Consider the following 16726-nt stretch of genomic DNA (forward strand, 5'->3'; position numbering starts at 1 on the left):
CTAGTGTGTAGGGATTTCATAACCTTTAATATGCATATCTGCAGGAACATTGTAATAGCTTCATGCTGTGGATCAACACAAAATACTTAAAACAGATTTATCATATTTTGTCTTTAGGTAAATAATACAATGTCTTAAAATTGCTGAAATATACCATTCTGGGCTGTTTCATTCCACTAGGAAAACACAGGTTGTTCCCCCTCTCTAAAAAAAAGAAAAAGAATACCAAAATAACTATATTTAAATAATGTGATGATTATTGTCCTAGTTATCTAGTGCTGCTGTAACAGAAATACCACAAGTGGATGGCTTCAACAAACATAAATTTATTCTTTCACAGTCTAGGAGGCTACAAGTCCAAATTCAAGGTGCCAGTTCCCAGTGAACGCTTTCTCTCTGTGTCAGTCCTGGGGTACGGTCCTTGTCATCAGTCTTTCCCTGGACTAGGAGCTTCTCAGTGCAGGGACCCCGGATCCAAAGAGCGAGCTATTCTCCTGGCTGCTGCTTCTTGGTGGCATGAAGTTCCCAGTCTCTCTGCTGGATTCTCTCGTTTATCTCAAAAGAGATTTGTTTAAGACACAACCTAAACTTGTAGATTGAGTCCTGCCTCATTAACATAACTGCCGCTAATTCCACATTATTAACGTCATAGAGGTAGGATTTATAACACATGGGAAAATCACATCAGATGACAAAATGGTGGATGATCACACAACACTGGGAATCATGGCCTAGCCAAGTTGACAGACATTTTTGGGGGACACATTTCAATCCATGACAATGATATTTAAAAATTCACAATAAGGCCAAAGCCCTCTCTGTGTGCTCCTTTTGTTCATTTTAAAATGGTTAATTTTGTATTGTATGAATTTCATATGTGAACCCCAATTAAAACAAACAGAAAGAAGGCTCTCATTTGGGGCAGGGTCATAGATTTCAGGCACGTTTTTAGGCATGAGCCAGGTTTTTCCTGAGAGTTTTGGGTCAGACTGTGGGTAGAAAATACAAAGTTGGTTGATGAGGTCAGCCAAGAGAGCAGGGAGATGTAGCTGTCAAAAAGCTCTGTTCTGCTCCTTCCATCTTGCACATTGTCATGGACTGAATTGTGTCCCCCCAAAGTATCTGTCAACTTGGTTAGGTCATGATTCCCAGTGTTATATGATTGTCTTCCATTTTGTCATCTGATGTGATTTTCCTATGTGTTGTAAATCTTATCACTATGATGTAATGAGATGGGTTAGTGGCAATTAAATTGATGAGATCTACAGAATTAGATAGTGTCTTAAGCCAGTCTTTTCTGAGATATAAAAGAGAGAAGTGAGCGGAGACACATGGGGACCTCATACCACCAAGAAAACACCGCCGGGAGCAGAGCGTGTCCTTTGGATCTGGGGCTCCTGCACTGAGATGCTCCCAGACCAAGGGAAGACTAATGACAATAACCTTCCTTCAGAACTGACAGAGAGAGAAAGCCTTCCCCTGGAGCTAATGCCCTGATTTCGGACTTCTAGCCTACTGGACTGTGAGAGAATAAACTTCTCTTTGTTAAAGCCACCCATTTGTGGTATTTCTGTTATAGTAGCACTAGATAGCTAAAACACATGTCCAGGTCTTTGGTGTTTGTGGGTATCTTTGATTCCTACCTGGTGAACTCATCCTATAAAACCCAGTTCAAACAACACCTCCTCTACGGAGACTTCCCAATCCCCAGCCCTAAGCAGTAATAATAATTAATAACAAAAGATCAGTGACAACTTTAATTTTTTCTCCCACTAGTCCCAGAAATCCCTAAGAATGAGGACTGCGCCTAGTTCACCAACATGTCCAAAACTATACTCATCTCCTACATCTCCTGTCTCAAACCTGCTCCTTGTCTCTGTCTCTAAATCAGTAAGTGACACTACCATCTATCTAGGGACTCTTCCCTCATCCTTACACTCGCACAACCAACATAACCCAAGCAACAATTAGTGTTTCCTTCCATATCTCTTTCCAATTCATCCCTCCTTCCCATCCTCCTGGCCGTGATCCAGTCCAGGCCCATCCTCTCTCACCTGGATTCCTGTATCAACCATTCTCTCATCCCTCAACTTCTAGTCTCTTTACCTCGAAAAATCAGAAATCTTTCTGAAACACGACTTTTGTTCTCCTACTTAAAACCCTTCTGTGGCTCCCCACTGCCCTCAGGACAAAGTCCAGGCTCCTTACCAAATCACATAAGGCTCTATATGATCTGGCCCCTGCACGTGGTTCCACTCTCACCAGGGAACATGGCCCCAAATCTCTAAGCTCTAGTCACACTCAACCATGCTTCATGTGCCTTCTTGCCATCATCCCTGCTGTTTGTTCTGCCAGGAACGAACTCTCCCAAGTCTATCCCTCTGTGAAAATGGCATGGGGGCAGCGTCTGACCTCCCCTAATTTCACACGGGGTAAGGAGAATCAAGATCAACAGCCCAAGGCTGATTCCTAGGAGGCAGAGGTCAGGCATGCTTCCTCTCTCCACCATCTTTACCAATCCTGACACCAACTGTCCCTTCCACAGTGCTGTATCATTGCGTTCGATAAATCATTGCAATGGCCATACAGAACTCACAGATAATACTCACAGTTATGGGGTTTATTAGGAAAGTAGCAGGTTACAATTTAGGTTCAGGAATGCTCAGGATACAGTTTTTCCATCAGGACAGCCTTCTCCCAGCTGTGCTCATAGGCATGCTTCTCTGGCCCTCAGCCTCTGCCCTGCTAGGGCAAGTGTTACAAAGCTCTTTTAGCTCTGCTGGTAAGTGCCCAGAAGCACCCCAGTCTGTCAACAAGGCTCTTGCTGAAAGACAGCTTCCTTGCTCTGTGGGCTGGGAAGCCCACCAAACCGTCTCCTGCCATTGTTTCTCTGCCACTGCTTCTCAAGGATTCTCTCTCTCCCTGTTTCCTGGTTCTAGGAGCTTCTCAGCCCAGACATTCTAGGTCCAAAGGACATGCTTTCTGCTCCTGCTTGTTCTTTCTCAGTGGTGATGGGATCCTCTCTCTCTGCTCTGGAATTGGCTCTCTTTTAAGACAAAACCGAGCAATTCCCTTGGTGGGCCACAATTGCCTTATTTGCACAGTCACATCCAATCACTTGGGTGGGAGTTACAAGATGATGGCTAGAAAGGCCACATAAAAGTAATCCATAGCACTGCACTGTCCATGAAAAATTCCTACTTAGCCTTCATATGGTCTTCCCTGAACCTCTTCCCGCCAGGTTAAGTGAGGTGCCATTTCTGGGCTCCCACAGGTCCCATGGGAGTCTCCCCTATCCTGTCCCTGACCCGTCTTCCTGTGCTTTCCCTGTCTCAGCCCTAACACCTCCGCCTATGCCTCCCCTTTTCAGCAGTGTCCATTCTGAGCTTCCACTGTCTCATAGGGGTCTGTCTCCCCTGTGGAGTGAGAGCTGCATGAGGGCAGGGCCCAGGGCTTGCACGGAGTTCTGGGTTTATTGAACACTGGCTGAGTCACTCTGTTAAATTTGCTGAATTGACTAGGAGGTTGGGGTGACGCTGTGGGAAACAGAACATTCTTCGACAATATTTAAATGATTTAGTGGGAAGTAAATAACCTGGAGAACGCTCTCACAACACACCTGTCCCATGGAGGCTATTTCTACTTAGTGTGATCCTTGAAAATGGAAGGAGGTAAATACCCTGAAAAATAAGGGAATTGTTTGTTTTCTGAGAAAGGAGATGGAGCTGGGCCAGGGCTATGTTTGAATAGAAACACAAAGAAGCTCATGGGTATGCAATGTCAACTCTAATGCCTACACTCCTACACGAGAGTGCCTCAGAGAAACATCCACACATTTACATGAATCACCCAGTGGTACATGCACACACACAGATGTCATTATGCAGTCAGGTATCAGTCCGGACACAGAACTGCACAAGTAAACATCCCCCAAGAGGCATGTCTACACTCATGCTCCACACACACCAACAGATGCAGAGATTGGTGTGCACTCAGGTACATGGGCATGGACACACGCAATCATAATCATATGTACATGTAGACAATCTGCTATGGATACTCACTTATCATGCACACTCACACACATGCCACAAATACAGGTGTATACATAAAATCATATATCAGTATGGTCACCCTGAAACACATGTGCACACAGACATACACAGATACCTGAATGGCACACAGGCAGATGTATGAGTAAAGACAAACATGACAGAGGCATCTAGGAGAACCCACCAGATGAAATGAAAAAATCATAAAGAGACCCAGAAGCACATGAGGATATGGAGGGACAGGCTGGCATTCAGGGAAGCAGAGAGAGAGAAAAAAAGGCGAAGTCAGGGACAAGGGGAAGAGAGACTGAGAAAGACACATGGACAAAGTCCTATGCAGGGCTCCCTGTCTGTCCAAAACAACCTGAGAGTCTAATCTTCACATGCCCATTCTCAAACCACAAACGAACAAACAAACAAACCTGTTGGCTTTGAGTCCATTCCAACTCGTGGCAACCCCATGTGTCATAGGGCAGAACTGCTCCACAGGGTTTTCTTGGCCACAATCTTTACAGAAGGAGATAACCAGGTCTTTCTTCTGTCGCTGGGTGGGTTCAAACCATCAACTATTTCATCAGTAGGCAAATGCAAACCATTTATCCACTCAGGGACCTTCACCAATTCTCCAGATACTGCCTAATCTACACACTCCTTCACAAAGTTTCCCAGAAGATCGATTTCCTATTTAGCTCCACGGGGTAAGGCTTATCTGTGCTGAGGAAGGTGTAGGAAGAGAGTTTCCCCCAAACTCTCTCTCCACCTTTTCCCTTTCCCAAAGTTTTGGCAACTTTAGACCAGAGAATGTGAAAGCCAGGAATTTAGAGCCTCTCCTCCATCTCCTTCATCCTACAGGTTAATAATACGAACACCTAACACTTATTAAGCACTTACGACCCCCTAAGTACTTTACATGTAGTAACCATTCACTCCTCACCAAAAAAAAACCCCCAAGAGACAGGTGCTGCCTTTGGCCCCATATGGCTCACCCCATACTGCTCAAAGACATGAAATTATTTATTCAAGATTACACTTCAAGGAAGGGATAAGGCTAGGACTCCAATCCATGTCTTAACTTTGTTCTTAACTACTGTACAGTCCCTTCAGAAAGGGAAATGGAAGCCCAGCAAGGGGAAGGGATTTGCTTGGGTTCACCACTAGCTCACACTGGGAGACCATCGCTGAGCCACCACCCCCTGGCATATGTCCTGCCTCAGGAGGTAAGGCATGTGATTTCATACTCTGCCCTCTCATTTCATGTTCATCGACAAGGTCAAAGAATCATAACTTCTCTGTCTCCAAGTACCTTTGTGCTTTGGTCCTCTGCAATCTGACCCTCTTGCCCAATGTCCAGCTCATGGAAGCCTGCCCAAACACTCAATACCTTTCCTGGTGCCAACCTCATTGAGAAACAAACTCCCCAAATTTCTATCACCCTCCATTTCAAGAAACAAGGGGGAACAGGAGGGGCCCCGGCTGGTGATTGGGATTAAGGGGACTGATACCTGCCAAGCCCACACTAACCCTCTTTCCCACATCATCCCCCTCCAAAACCAACAAGCAACTTTCCTCCCTTTGCGTTGCTCTCTGCCCTTTGTTCCCTACCCAAAGGTCTCAGAATCCAGCAGCCTGGAATTCTCTGAGCAAGATGCCAGTCCTGGAAATGCCATCCTCACCCACCTCCACTTGTCCAAGGTTTGTGGCCCTTAGCAGGGTGCCCTCCTTGTGTCTTTCCTGGTTCAACCCTCAGAGCCACCTCAGGGCCTGGCTAAGGCCAATGTCAGGCTCACATATTACTAATCCCGGCATCCATCTGAGCTTGGCCTGCTGGAGCCAATCTCAGAGCCTATATGGTACCACCCATATGTCCTCCTGAAGCCAACCTCAATGACCACAAGGGCCCACTCTCAGGGGCCTCTTGATATGAGAAGTGGCTCCCTTAATGTTCTCCTGAAATCATGCTCAGTGCCAACTTGTTTTCAATCCCAGTGTCTACCTGGGGACAATCCCAATGCCAATAACATAAACCCTCCCAGGCCTACCTGGATGCCGATATCAAAACCTACCAATGTAATGCCTGTATCCAATCCTGGTGCCAGTCTCAGCACCCACCTGGTGCTACACTTGATCCCTACTTGACCTTCAGGGTGAGATAGACAGGTAAATAAAGCGAAAAGGGAAGAAGGTCAAATCCTAGCTCTCTCACTTACTACTTGTGTCAACTTGAACAAGTGGCTTAGTCTTCTGCTCTGCAAAATGAGGATGCTAATGAATCAGCCCTCACTGTTATAAAGATTCAATAAGATCATGAATAACTAAAACCCAAAACCAAACCCATGCCATCAAGCCGATTTTAACTCATAGCAACCCTATAGGACAGAGGAGAACTGCCCCATAGGGTTTCCAAGACTTTACAGAAGCAGATCGCCACAGCTTTACCCACGGAGCAGCTGGTGGGTTCGAACCACTGACCTTTTGGAGAGTAGCTGAGCGCTTAACCATTGTGCCACCAGGGCTCTTTAAGATCATGAAAACATAGACTTAATCTTCCTGGAATACAGTAGCCACTCAACAAACGGTATCTGCCTTTATTATTAAGGCAGAATTTCAATGAAGGAAGGACAGTAGACCATCCAATCTTTCTCTACTCCTGCCAACAGCATTCCAGGGTTCCCAGCATTGGAGTTTATCCAAATCTTTCCTGCTATATAGTTTCCTCTACCTGCTAATACAACCCGTTGCCATTGAGTCAGTTCCAACTAATAGCGACCCTATGGGACACAGTAGAACTGCCCCATAGGTTCCCAAGGAGCAGCTAGTAGATTTGAACTGCTGAACTTTTGGTTAATGGCGGAGCTCTTAACCACTACACTACCAGGGCTCCACCTGCTAATAGCAGCCCTTGAAAAACCAAGAATCACCCCAAAAGGAGACTTAACATATTCCCACATATAACCACCTGTTCCCAAATACTTCCTTTCCACAGGTAGAGAAACCAAGGCCCAGAGAAGGGTAAACTGAGAATGCAAAGTAGGAGAGACAGGAATTCAAGACCCTTGGCTTAAGGGCCCCTCACACATGCTCCCCCTGCCTACTCTCTGTTTCCTGTCTTTAGTATGCCCGTATATAAAATGGGAAACGCTAAGGTTAATAACAACAATAATAATGATAGAAATGGTACAATCAACCTTGTGGGCTTCCCTAATGATCAGGGTAGGGACTTGGTGGGACTATTTGTAAGTTATAACCCTTGAGACAGGTGGGATTTTTTGTTACCATACTGGAAGTTGTTATTTCCCAAGACCTGGCCAGTCCCTCTGCCAGAGGCCATGAGTTACTCTTCTCCAATTCTCTGGCAAGTTCCAGTGAAATGTGACCCTGTCATTCTACCTTCCTCCACTTCTTTCCCAACCAGAGGAGGACAGTGGGGGTTCTATGGCACCCACTCTGTTCTCGCTTTGAAGCTCCAATGAGGATTCTGGTCATCAAGGCACAGCACTGAATTCAAGAAAAAAGGAGGTCAACACCTGGGGTCAAGGGCTGACTCCAGGACACTGCTGCTGGGGTCTCAGGAACTCCACATCTACAACCATCAGACTTTCTTCATTCCAAGACCTTCAAATTCATATCCGTGGAATATCTCCTCCAGAGACCCTTAAATATACATCCCTCCTCTCTCTCTCTCTCTCTCACACACACACACACACAAAACCCAAATCCACAGCCACACATCTCATCTCACTCCAATACCCTTGGATCCATATCCTTGGAGTTTTGTCTTCTGAGACTCCCAAATCCACCCTGAGACTCCAAAGGGCTCCCCTATGAAGACTCTCCAAAACATTTAGTTCTGGAGTTTATCTCCTGTCCCCTCAAATTCAAAGCCCTGGAGTCACAAATTCAGTCTTGAGTCCCATTCCCTGTTAATCTGCTCTGAGTTTCCCCTCCTCCCTTGCTGGCTGCGTCCCAAGCTAGGCGGGATGCAGGGTGGAGGGTGTAATTGGGAGGTGAAATGAGACAATTGTATAATCAGGACCAAAGTCCACCCCTCTCCCCAAGTAGTATAAAGGCAAATCACCCCAAGCCATCCATATTCGATCATCACTGTCACTGCCACTATGCTGGCCTCAGGGATGCTTCTGGTGGCTTTGCTGACCTGCCTGTCTGTAATGGTCTTGATGTCTGTCTGGCAACAAAGGAAGCTCTGGGGGAAGCTTCCCCCTGGGCCCACTCCATTGCCTTTCATCGGGAACTACCTGCAGCTGAACACAGAGCAGATGTACAACTCCCTGAAGAAGGTGTCAGGAGGCAGGGCGATGGGTGTAATGGGGTCAGAAATGGGGGAAGACTTTGTGGAAGGGGACTGACAAAACTGGACCAGAGTCCTAGGACAGAGGAGTTTTGGAGGTTCCATATCAGGGGCCTAGCCAGGAAAAACCAGATGTTGGGAAGTTCAGCCACTTGACTGTTAGAACCTGGGGAAAATGGACCCCAGTTCGTGGGGTCTGGGTACAGGGCCAGGTCAGAGGTAGCAGCTGCTCCCTCTAACCACTCTCACCCACCTCCACCAGCTCAGTGAGCGCTATGGTTCGGTGTTCACGGTCCACCTGGGGCCCCGACGGGTCGTGGTACTGTGGGGATACGACGCTGTGAAGGAGGCTCTCATGGACCAGGCTGAGGAATTCAGTGGGCGAGGGGAGCAGGCCACCTTCGACTGGCTCTTCAAAGGCTACGGTGAGGGGACCTGGGTGGGGATGTGCTCAGGCAGACCCAACGGCCTCAGTTTCCCCAGCTTCTCCCCTTAAGTAACCTGCCCATTCCAGACTGTGGCGGACCCCTCGCCCAAGTCTTTTGGTCCCCATCTCTGCTCATTGAGGGCTCTCCCTGGTCTTTCACTAACCTGTTTTAGAGTTTCTGTGGTTCCATTTCTCCTGCCTCTCTCTGTCTTTATCTCTGTTTCCCTCTCACAGATGTGCCTTCTTTCTGTGTATCTCTCCATCTCTTAGTAGAATATCTTGGTATTTCTGTTTGGTAGAATATCTTGGTATATCCAGGGAGCCCTGGACCTCTGTATAACCCAAAGCTGTCGAGTGGATTCTGACTCATAGCTACCCTGTACCTTTGTCTTTTTCTCATTCTCTGCTTCTGTGTTCTCTGGTGTTTCTCTGCCACTCTCTCCTTCCTTTGTCTTAGGATCTTACCCTAAGGTCTTAGGTGGGGATGGATGGAAGTATATATGTAAGTTTTCAGGTGGGTTAAGTGTGAGGATACTTGTCCAAGAATTCAGGGGAGATTGATTGGGGCACACATTCAGTTGTTCACATACTTTGGTGAGGTTGGATTGGTAGATAGCTGTCCACGTGTCTAGGCACTCAGGTAGGCTAGGTTGGAGACACTTGTTCCCCATATTTAGGTATTTAGGGGATTTGGATTGAGGGCTTTCTGCTTCAAAACCCCTGTGTCTCTGTCTCCTGGTAAGAATTTCCAGAGCTTGTCTCTCTGTTTCTCCCTCCCTGATTTTTTCTTTCTTCTCCAGCTTAGTTATAGAATTCTTCACAATTTTATTTCAGCCTGTCAGCTTTCCACATACTTCATTTCTCCTTTTTTCTCCTTCTGCCTACCTCTCTTGGTGCACAAATCTCTGTATCTCTGTTTCTGTCTTATCTGTCTTGCCTTCCTCCCTCATCTGTTTCCCTTCCTCCAATGAGGTCTCTATCTCTTTCTGCATTTCTCTATCTCTGACTCTGGGTTTCTCTCTCTCTCTAGTTTGTGGCTCTGTGCCCTTTCTCTCACTCCCTCTCTGCCCCTTTCTCCCCACCTCTCAGAAGTCCCTCGGGGCGGTTTGTGCCCTGTCTCTGTCCTTCTCTGACCTCGGCCCCTTTGCTCGCCCCTCCAGGCGTGGCGTTCAGCGAGGGGGAGCGGGCCAAGCAGCTCCGGCGCTTCTCCATCACCACGCTACGGGACTTTGGGGTGGGCAAGCGCGGCATTGAAGAGCGCATCCAGGAGGAGGCCGGCTTCCTCGTGGAGACCTTGCGAGGCACATGCGGTGAGCAGCGACCCGGAGTGCGCAGGAAGCAGAAGGGAAAAACCCAGCGGGAAGGACCCAGGCGCTCAGGCCCCAAGCAGGGACCAGGTTGGGGAAAGGCGTCCAGGGTCCCAGCTCTGGGGTCTGATCACTTCAGTGACCTCCGGGAATTCTCAGACTGGTGTCAGACCCCAGAGTTAACTCCCCAATCCTGGTATCTCCCTGCCTCCCCTCCTCACCCCCACCCCCCTCCCAGGCGCCTTCGTCGATCCCACCTACTTCTTGAGCCGTGCAGTCTCCAACGTCATCAGCTCCATTGCCTTTGGGGACCGTTTTGCCTATGAAGATAAAGAGTTCCTGTCACTGCTGCGTATGATGCTGGGAAGCTTCCAGTTCACAGCTACTGCTACCGGACAGGTAACCAGTCTCTGCCAGGCACTACCATGCCTTTAGCAAAACCTGCCAGCTTCTCCCCCACACAGAGGCAGATACTCCTCCTCAAGACAGCCCCTACTCAAAACCAGCCCCACTCCTGGACAACTGAACAGTTGCACTACAACTCAGGAGAAGTCCCCAATACCCAGGCTCCAAGGACACCTGGATATCTCAACATATATGCCCTCAGCACAGCTCTCTCACCTAGGTGGTCCCAGTCCAACTTACCTTAATATCTAGCAGGTGCTGTCTACTCAGCCCACCTCCCAAATACCTAAGCACCTGAATCCCTGGTGCTGCAAAATTCAGCCTACCCAAATCCTCTGACACTTATACAGGTGTCCCCTACCAGAGTATCTAGACAGTGCCTCCTACCCAGTCTACTTAAATACCTGAACATCTGGACAGGTACCCCAATAAGACCCCTACACACCCGTACAGATTTCTCCTCAAACACCCAAATAAATGTCCTCCAATCCAGCCCAAGTGAACACCTACAGAGGTGCACCCTATGCAGCCCACTTAAATATCTGAACACCTGAACAGGTATCCCTGAAACCAGGCCCACTTTAATACATAAATACCTGTACAGAAGCCTCCAATCCAAATCCCCTAAATACCTAAATATGTGGACAAGAGTCCCAGCCTAGCCCATCTGAGTGCCTACACACCTGGACAGATACCTACCAACCCAAGCTCCCTTGAATATATGAACACCTGGATGTGTGCCCCGATCCATCTCACCTAAACTCTTGGGCAGGTACCCTCACACATAACTCATCTGTAATCTTAGATATACACTTCCATCCAGCCTCACCTAAATACCTAAACACTTGGACAAGTGTCTTGAACCCAGTACCTTCCTTGCCCTGAGACAAGGCTCCATTCCCATTGGATTCTGCCCACTGACTGCTGCCCTTCCTTTCCCTTCTTCTCTCCCCATCTCCAGCTCTATGACATGTTCTACTCGGTAATGAAACACCTACCAGGGCCACAGCAACAGGCCTTTAAGGAGCTGCACGGGCTGGAGGATTTCATAACCAAGAAAGTGGAGCAGAACCAGCGCACACTGGACCCCAACTCCCCACGGGACTTCATCGACTCCTTCCTCATCCGCATGCAGGAGGTGCATTCAAGCAGCCAGAGCAAGTGATGGGGTGGGAAGGGTTGGTTTCCAAAGCCAGGCAGAGGGAAATCAATCTGAGGAGGAGCACAGAGACCCGTTGAGACTAGCCCCTCATCACAATAATCCTCAGAATCCTGATTATAATTAATCATCACTGCTCGATTGACTGAGCTCTTAACCCATGGCAGGACCTGTGCCTGTGAATACACTGTCTTCCCACCTATTAACATGATTAGGTTCCAAAGACCAGGTCATTATGCAAAATGAGCATTGAGCAAAAATGGAGGATGACAACATCAGATCACAAAATGGAGGATAAGTATATCATCACATAACTTTCAAATTACATCATTACATAACTGCCAAATCAAATCATTACTTGACTGCCAAACAACTGAGAATCATGGCCCAGCCAAGGTGTCACATAGCCATAACCATCAAAGTCAGCATTACTCTTGCCTCACACCTCAGCAGGCATTACTGCTAGACATACATCATTAATGTGCAAAATAATTGGACACTAGATTTTTACTGTTGTCATAAATGTGAAATGTCAGATAATGAGATAGTTGATAAATGAGGAGAAGGCATAGTGCACTGCTATTGCAGTACCAGGTCCTCTGGGTGGCACAAATGGTTAAGCACTGGGCTACCAACCAAAAGTTGGTGGTTTGAATCCTCCCAGAAGCTTCTCAGAAGAAAGACCTGGCGATCGGTGTCCGAAAGGTCACAGCCAGGAAACCCCCGTGGAGGGCAGTTATACTCGGAAACACATGGGGTCGAAATCAGGTGGAATTGTCTCAACGGCAACTGGATTTTCTTTGGCGGGGCGGGGGGAGGAGGGGCTTATTGCTGTACCAGATGCCAGTCACTATTTTAAGTGTTTTATAGTATCTGCCTATTTAACACAACAGCTCCTTGAAAGGTGTTCTATTGGGACCCCAATTTTACAAATGAAGAAACTGAGGCCCAGATTGCGTAGTGGCTTGTCTGAGGTCACACAGCCAGGAAGCGGCAGCGTGTAGCTCAAACCCTAGTCTCCCGACTCTAAGGCTGGTGTTTTCAGCCACCATGCTCTCTTACCTTCTGTACCTCTGTTAGCAGACACACATCTGGCTTTACTATGCGATATTGGAGGGTCTCCACTCCCACCTGGTTGCCAGTCTCCCATCTGTGCAGAAAGGAGATGGGCTTTATGGAGTCTGAAGTTCAGGGTAAAAGGATTAAAGGAGGAGAATCCCCCACAATAAGCTTCAAGATTTTTAGTGAAAGTAATAGGATGCTGTCGCTAAAATTCTGTGTCGTGGAAAATTGGATTTTGTCTCTGAGTTAGTCTGTCTTGCCATCTCTGTCACTCTCTCTCATGCACTCTCCCTCTCTAGCCTTCTCTTTCTAAATATTTCTACCATAATAAGTGATAATTAAAGGGCAGATAGTGAGCCAGGGAAACAGTGTGAGAAGAACACTCAGGGCAGAGCCATCAGAGCCTAGAGACCAGAGAAAGCATGGTAGATCCACATCTCTCTTCCCACTTCTGGTCTGAAGAAAATGAGTCCTCAGAGATCTAAGTGAGGTAGGTCCGTAGGGAAAATCCCCAAAGGGCCCTTCAAGAGTGCATTGTGGGCTCAGCCTGAAGCCTCCTCTCCCCGCAGGAGAAGAAGAACCCCAACACAGAGTTCTGCATGAAGAACTTGGTGTTGACCACACTGAACCTCTTCTTTGCCGGCACCGAGACTGTCAGCACGACTCTGCGCTACGGCTTCCTGCTGTTCATGAAGCACCCAGATGTGTGGGGTGAGGCTGGAGAGAGCTTCACCTTGGGCTCAAAAATTATTTGAGCTTGCTACAATGCCCTCCATCTGTCTCAGATCCCTGCACCCTCAGACACCCACTGTTACCCAGAAAACCAAAAAACCCATTGTAGTCAAGTTGATTCCAACTCATAGAGACCCTATAGGACAGGGTAGACCTGCCCCATAGGGTTTCCAAGGAGCAGCTGGTGGATTGGAACTGCTGACTTTTTGGTTAGCACCCAAGTTCTCAACAACTGCACCTCCAGGGATCCTGCTACCCAGAGACAGGGGTGATATTCAGCTGATAGGCACCAGCTGTGCTTCAAATATTGAAATATTGAAAATGTCTGAACTGCTAGTTCCTGTGCTGAGCCCACTGAGTACCCACTGTCTGCTATTCCGAACCATCTCCAGATCCTTTGCACCTCCTCTATGATTCTAGCAGAAACGGGCTCACAGGGCCCTGTTCCAACCACGTGGATGGTCTACATCCATGTTAAAGTTAGCCTGGGGGGCATGAAAGGTTAAGCGTTTGACTAATAGCTGAGAGGTGGTTTGAACGCACCCAGGGGCACCTCTGAACGCAGGCCTGGAGATCTGTTTCCGAAAGGTCATGGCCTTGAAAATCCTATGGGGCAGTTCTGCTCTGCACACACATGGTCGCCATGAGTGGGAATCAAATCAACAGCAAGTAACAATAAGAACAGCACACATGTCATACCAGTTTTAAATATTTTGATTATCATCTTTGTCCTGAGACCTTTAGATGCCTAAATATATCCTCCCTCCTCCCCCAGCCAAGGTGCAAGAGGAGATTGACCTGGTGATTGGCAAGAACCGTCAGCCCAAGTTTGAGGACCGGGCCAAGATGCCCTACACCGAGGCAGTGATCCACGAGATCCAGAGATTTACAGACATGATCCCCATGGGGGTGGCCCGCAGGGTCACCAAGGACACCAAGTTTCGGGACTTCTTCATCCCCAAGGTGCTGCTCTGCCCAACCTTCCAAACCTGTGACCCCTGTACCCTTAGAAAATTTCCAGCCCATGTCCACTCCCTCTATCAAAGATTTTCCCAACCACCTTCAACCTTCCCACTCGGGGACTCTAATCCCTGTATCTCCCTCAAACTTCCTGCCTTGGGAGATGTGAACACATGTCACAAACCTCCTGCCTCAGAAGACACAGACTCCATGTCCCCAAACCTCCTGTCTTCGGAGACACAAACCCCATGTCCCCCAAACTTCATGTCTCAGGGGACACAAAACTCATAACCCTCGGAGCTTTTTGGAGGGCCCTAGCTTCTGTGCCCTTATTTCTCTTCACCTTGGGCCCCCTAATTTTCCTTCTGACTCCCATGTGCTTTCAGCATGCCCACCCCCGACTGGCTCTTATCGAATCCGCTTTTCTCCTCCCCACCAGGGCACTGAAGTGTTCCCTGTGCTGGGCTCCGTGCTGAGAGACACCAAGTTCTTCTCCAACCCCCAAGATTTCAACCCCCAGCACTTCCTGGATGAGAAAGGGCAATTTAAGAAGAACGATGCCTTTGTGCCCTTCTCCATTGGTAAGAGACCACCGGCTGCTGCCAGACCACCCCACATACCACCAGGGACCTCCCTCATCCCAGTCAGTTCCTCTGAGGTGTAGCCTAGCATCTTTCTCCAGCTCAGAAGTCTACTCTCAGGCCACCCCGCTGCAACCTCCATTAATACCAAGCACCTGCACCCAGGCAAAAAGGAAGGGATGATCATACTGATTCAGAAATGGGGGAAATCAAGGCCCACAGTGAGTCAGAAGTTTGTCTAAGGTCACACAACAAAGACTCCAGATTCCTACGAAGAAGATGACGGTATAGCAGCCATATTTGGGAGAAAGCAGCATCTCATGTTCCCATTGCTATAGGCTGGCAGGGATCACCCTCATCTCATCTACAGGGGAAACTGAGGCTGAGAGAGGATTATAGTCTTCCCTGAAAGTCTCTCAGGTCACAATATCCAGCCCTTTCTCCCTGGGAGAATGAACCTAGGATTTGGTAGTGGGGCGAGGTGGCAGTGAGTCGCCTTACCTCCGGGCCTCCCACCTCACCTCTCCAGGAAAGCGGTACTGTTTCGGGGAAGGTCTGGCCAGAATGGAGCTCTTTGTCTTCTTTACCACCATCCTGCAGAACTTCTGCCTCAAGTCCCCTCAGTCGCCCGAGGACATCGATGTGTCTCCCAAACATGTGGGCTTTGCCACCATCCCACGAACCTACACCATGAGCTTCTTACCCCGCTGAGAGAGCAAGGAGATGGCCGGACTAGTGGAAGGGACAAGTGGGGAGAGGGAGGGTCTAGTGGGCAGGACTTATGGGTGGGTGAGGTTAAGGGGGGAGGTGAGGGAAAAGAAAGGGGGACGGTGGATAGGCAGACAAGAAGAAACGTGATGAGCTCTGTGTGTTCACTTGCAAGACATAGACCCTTCCGAGATGGGGTGGGAGGGAGAAAACTTTACAGCTATATTTTGGATAAAAATAATAATAACCACTATTATATATTAAGCAAGTACTCTGTGTCAGCTCTGTGCTAAAAGCTTAACATCTTTACAACACATAAAGCTCACAAACCTATGTTACGGGGAACAGTGTCCACACCCATTTAAAGGTGACAGAACTGAGGTTCAGAAAGTTTAATAACCCCCTGTGGAGGCCTCACGTAACACAAGTACCTGAACCCAGATCTGTACAGGGATACCTTGGCTTAGCCTGAGTCTTTGAGGCAGATTCTAAAAAGGCACCACTTTCTCAAGTAAAACAACAAGAGCTTAGCATATTATTACACAATCTGAATGCCTCTATCAAGGGATTTTTCCATCACCCTGGTGGGCAGCTGGCTTGGCTTCACTACACACTTGTCCACCAAGCTCTCCACTCATGAACACCTTGGATGCCAACACATACTGTGTGCCCCCACCAGGTAAGACCACTGTATCCAGTTCAGAATTTTATAGGAAGACAGGAATCTGACCTCTTAATGAAGTGGGTGGGGGAGAGAAACACTTTCCGGGAACACGGGAAACATTGGACATGGCATGGCACAGAACCGGGCAGCATCTCTTTCTCTTGTGCATGGGATCACCACGAGTCAGGGGCTGAGTCAACAGCAGCTAACAACAACAGCATTTGACATCCCAGTGTCAGAGTCAAACCATGTCCACCGATGTGTAGGTGACTTTAAGAGGCTTCCAGAAACCTAGACTCACAGAATCTTAGAACTGTGGAGTAACAAAACTGTCAAATCTTAGAACTGCAGAGTCCACAATTC

General features: G+C 48.0%; 1 protein-coding gene across 1 annotated transcript in view; it reads left to right on the forward strand.

Annotated features, from left to right (window-relative positions):
- Positions 1-15702, forward strand: part of LOC100666307 (cytochrome P450 2A13-like) — a 45912-nt gene extending 30210 nt beyond the window's left edge. The window contains exons 2-9 of the mRNA XM_064293487.1: positions 8621-8783; positions 9946-10095; positions 10331-10491; positions 11459-11635; positions 13288-13429; positions 14226-14450; positions 14797-14991; positions 15521-15702. Of these exons, the coding sequence (XP_064149557.1) occupies positions 8621-8783; positions 9946-10095; positions 10331-10491; positions 11459-11635; positions 13288-13429; positions 14226-14450; positions 14797-14991; positions 15521-15702 (1395 nt within the window). The remainder of the gene's footprint in view (positions 1-8620; positions 8784-9945; positions 10096-10330; positions 10492-11458; positions 11636-13287; positions 13430-14225; positions 14451-14796; positions 14992-15520) is intronic.
- Positions 15703-16726: the final 1024 nt, after the last annotated feature.

This window comes from Loxodonta africana, chromosome 11 (assembly GCF_030014295.1).
Source record: "Loxodonta africana isolate mLoxAfr1 chromosome 11, mLoxAfr1.hap2, whole genome shotgun sequence".
NCBI lineage: Eukaryota > Metazoa > Chordata > Mammalia > Proboscidea > Elephantidae > Loxodonta > Loxodonta africana.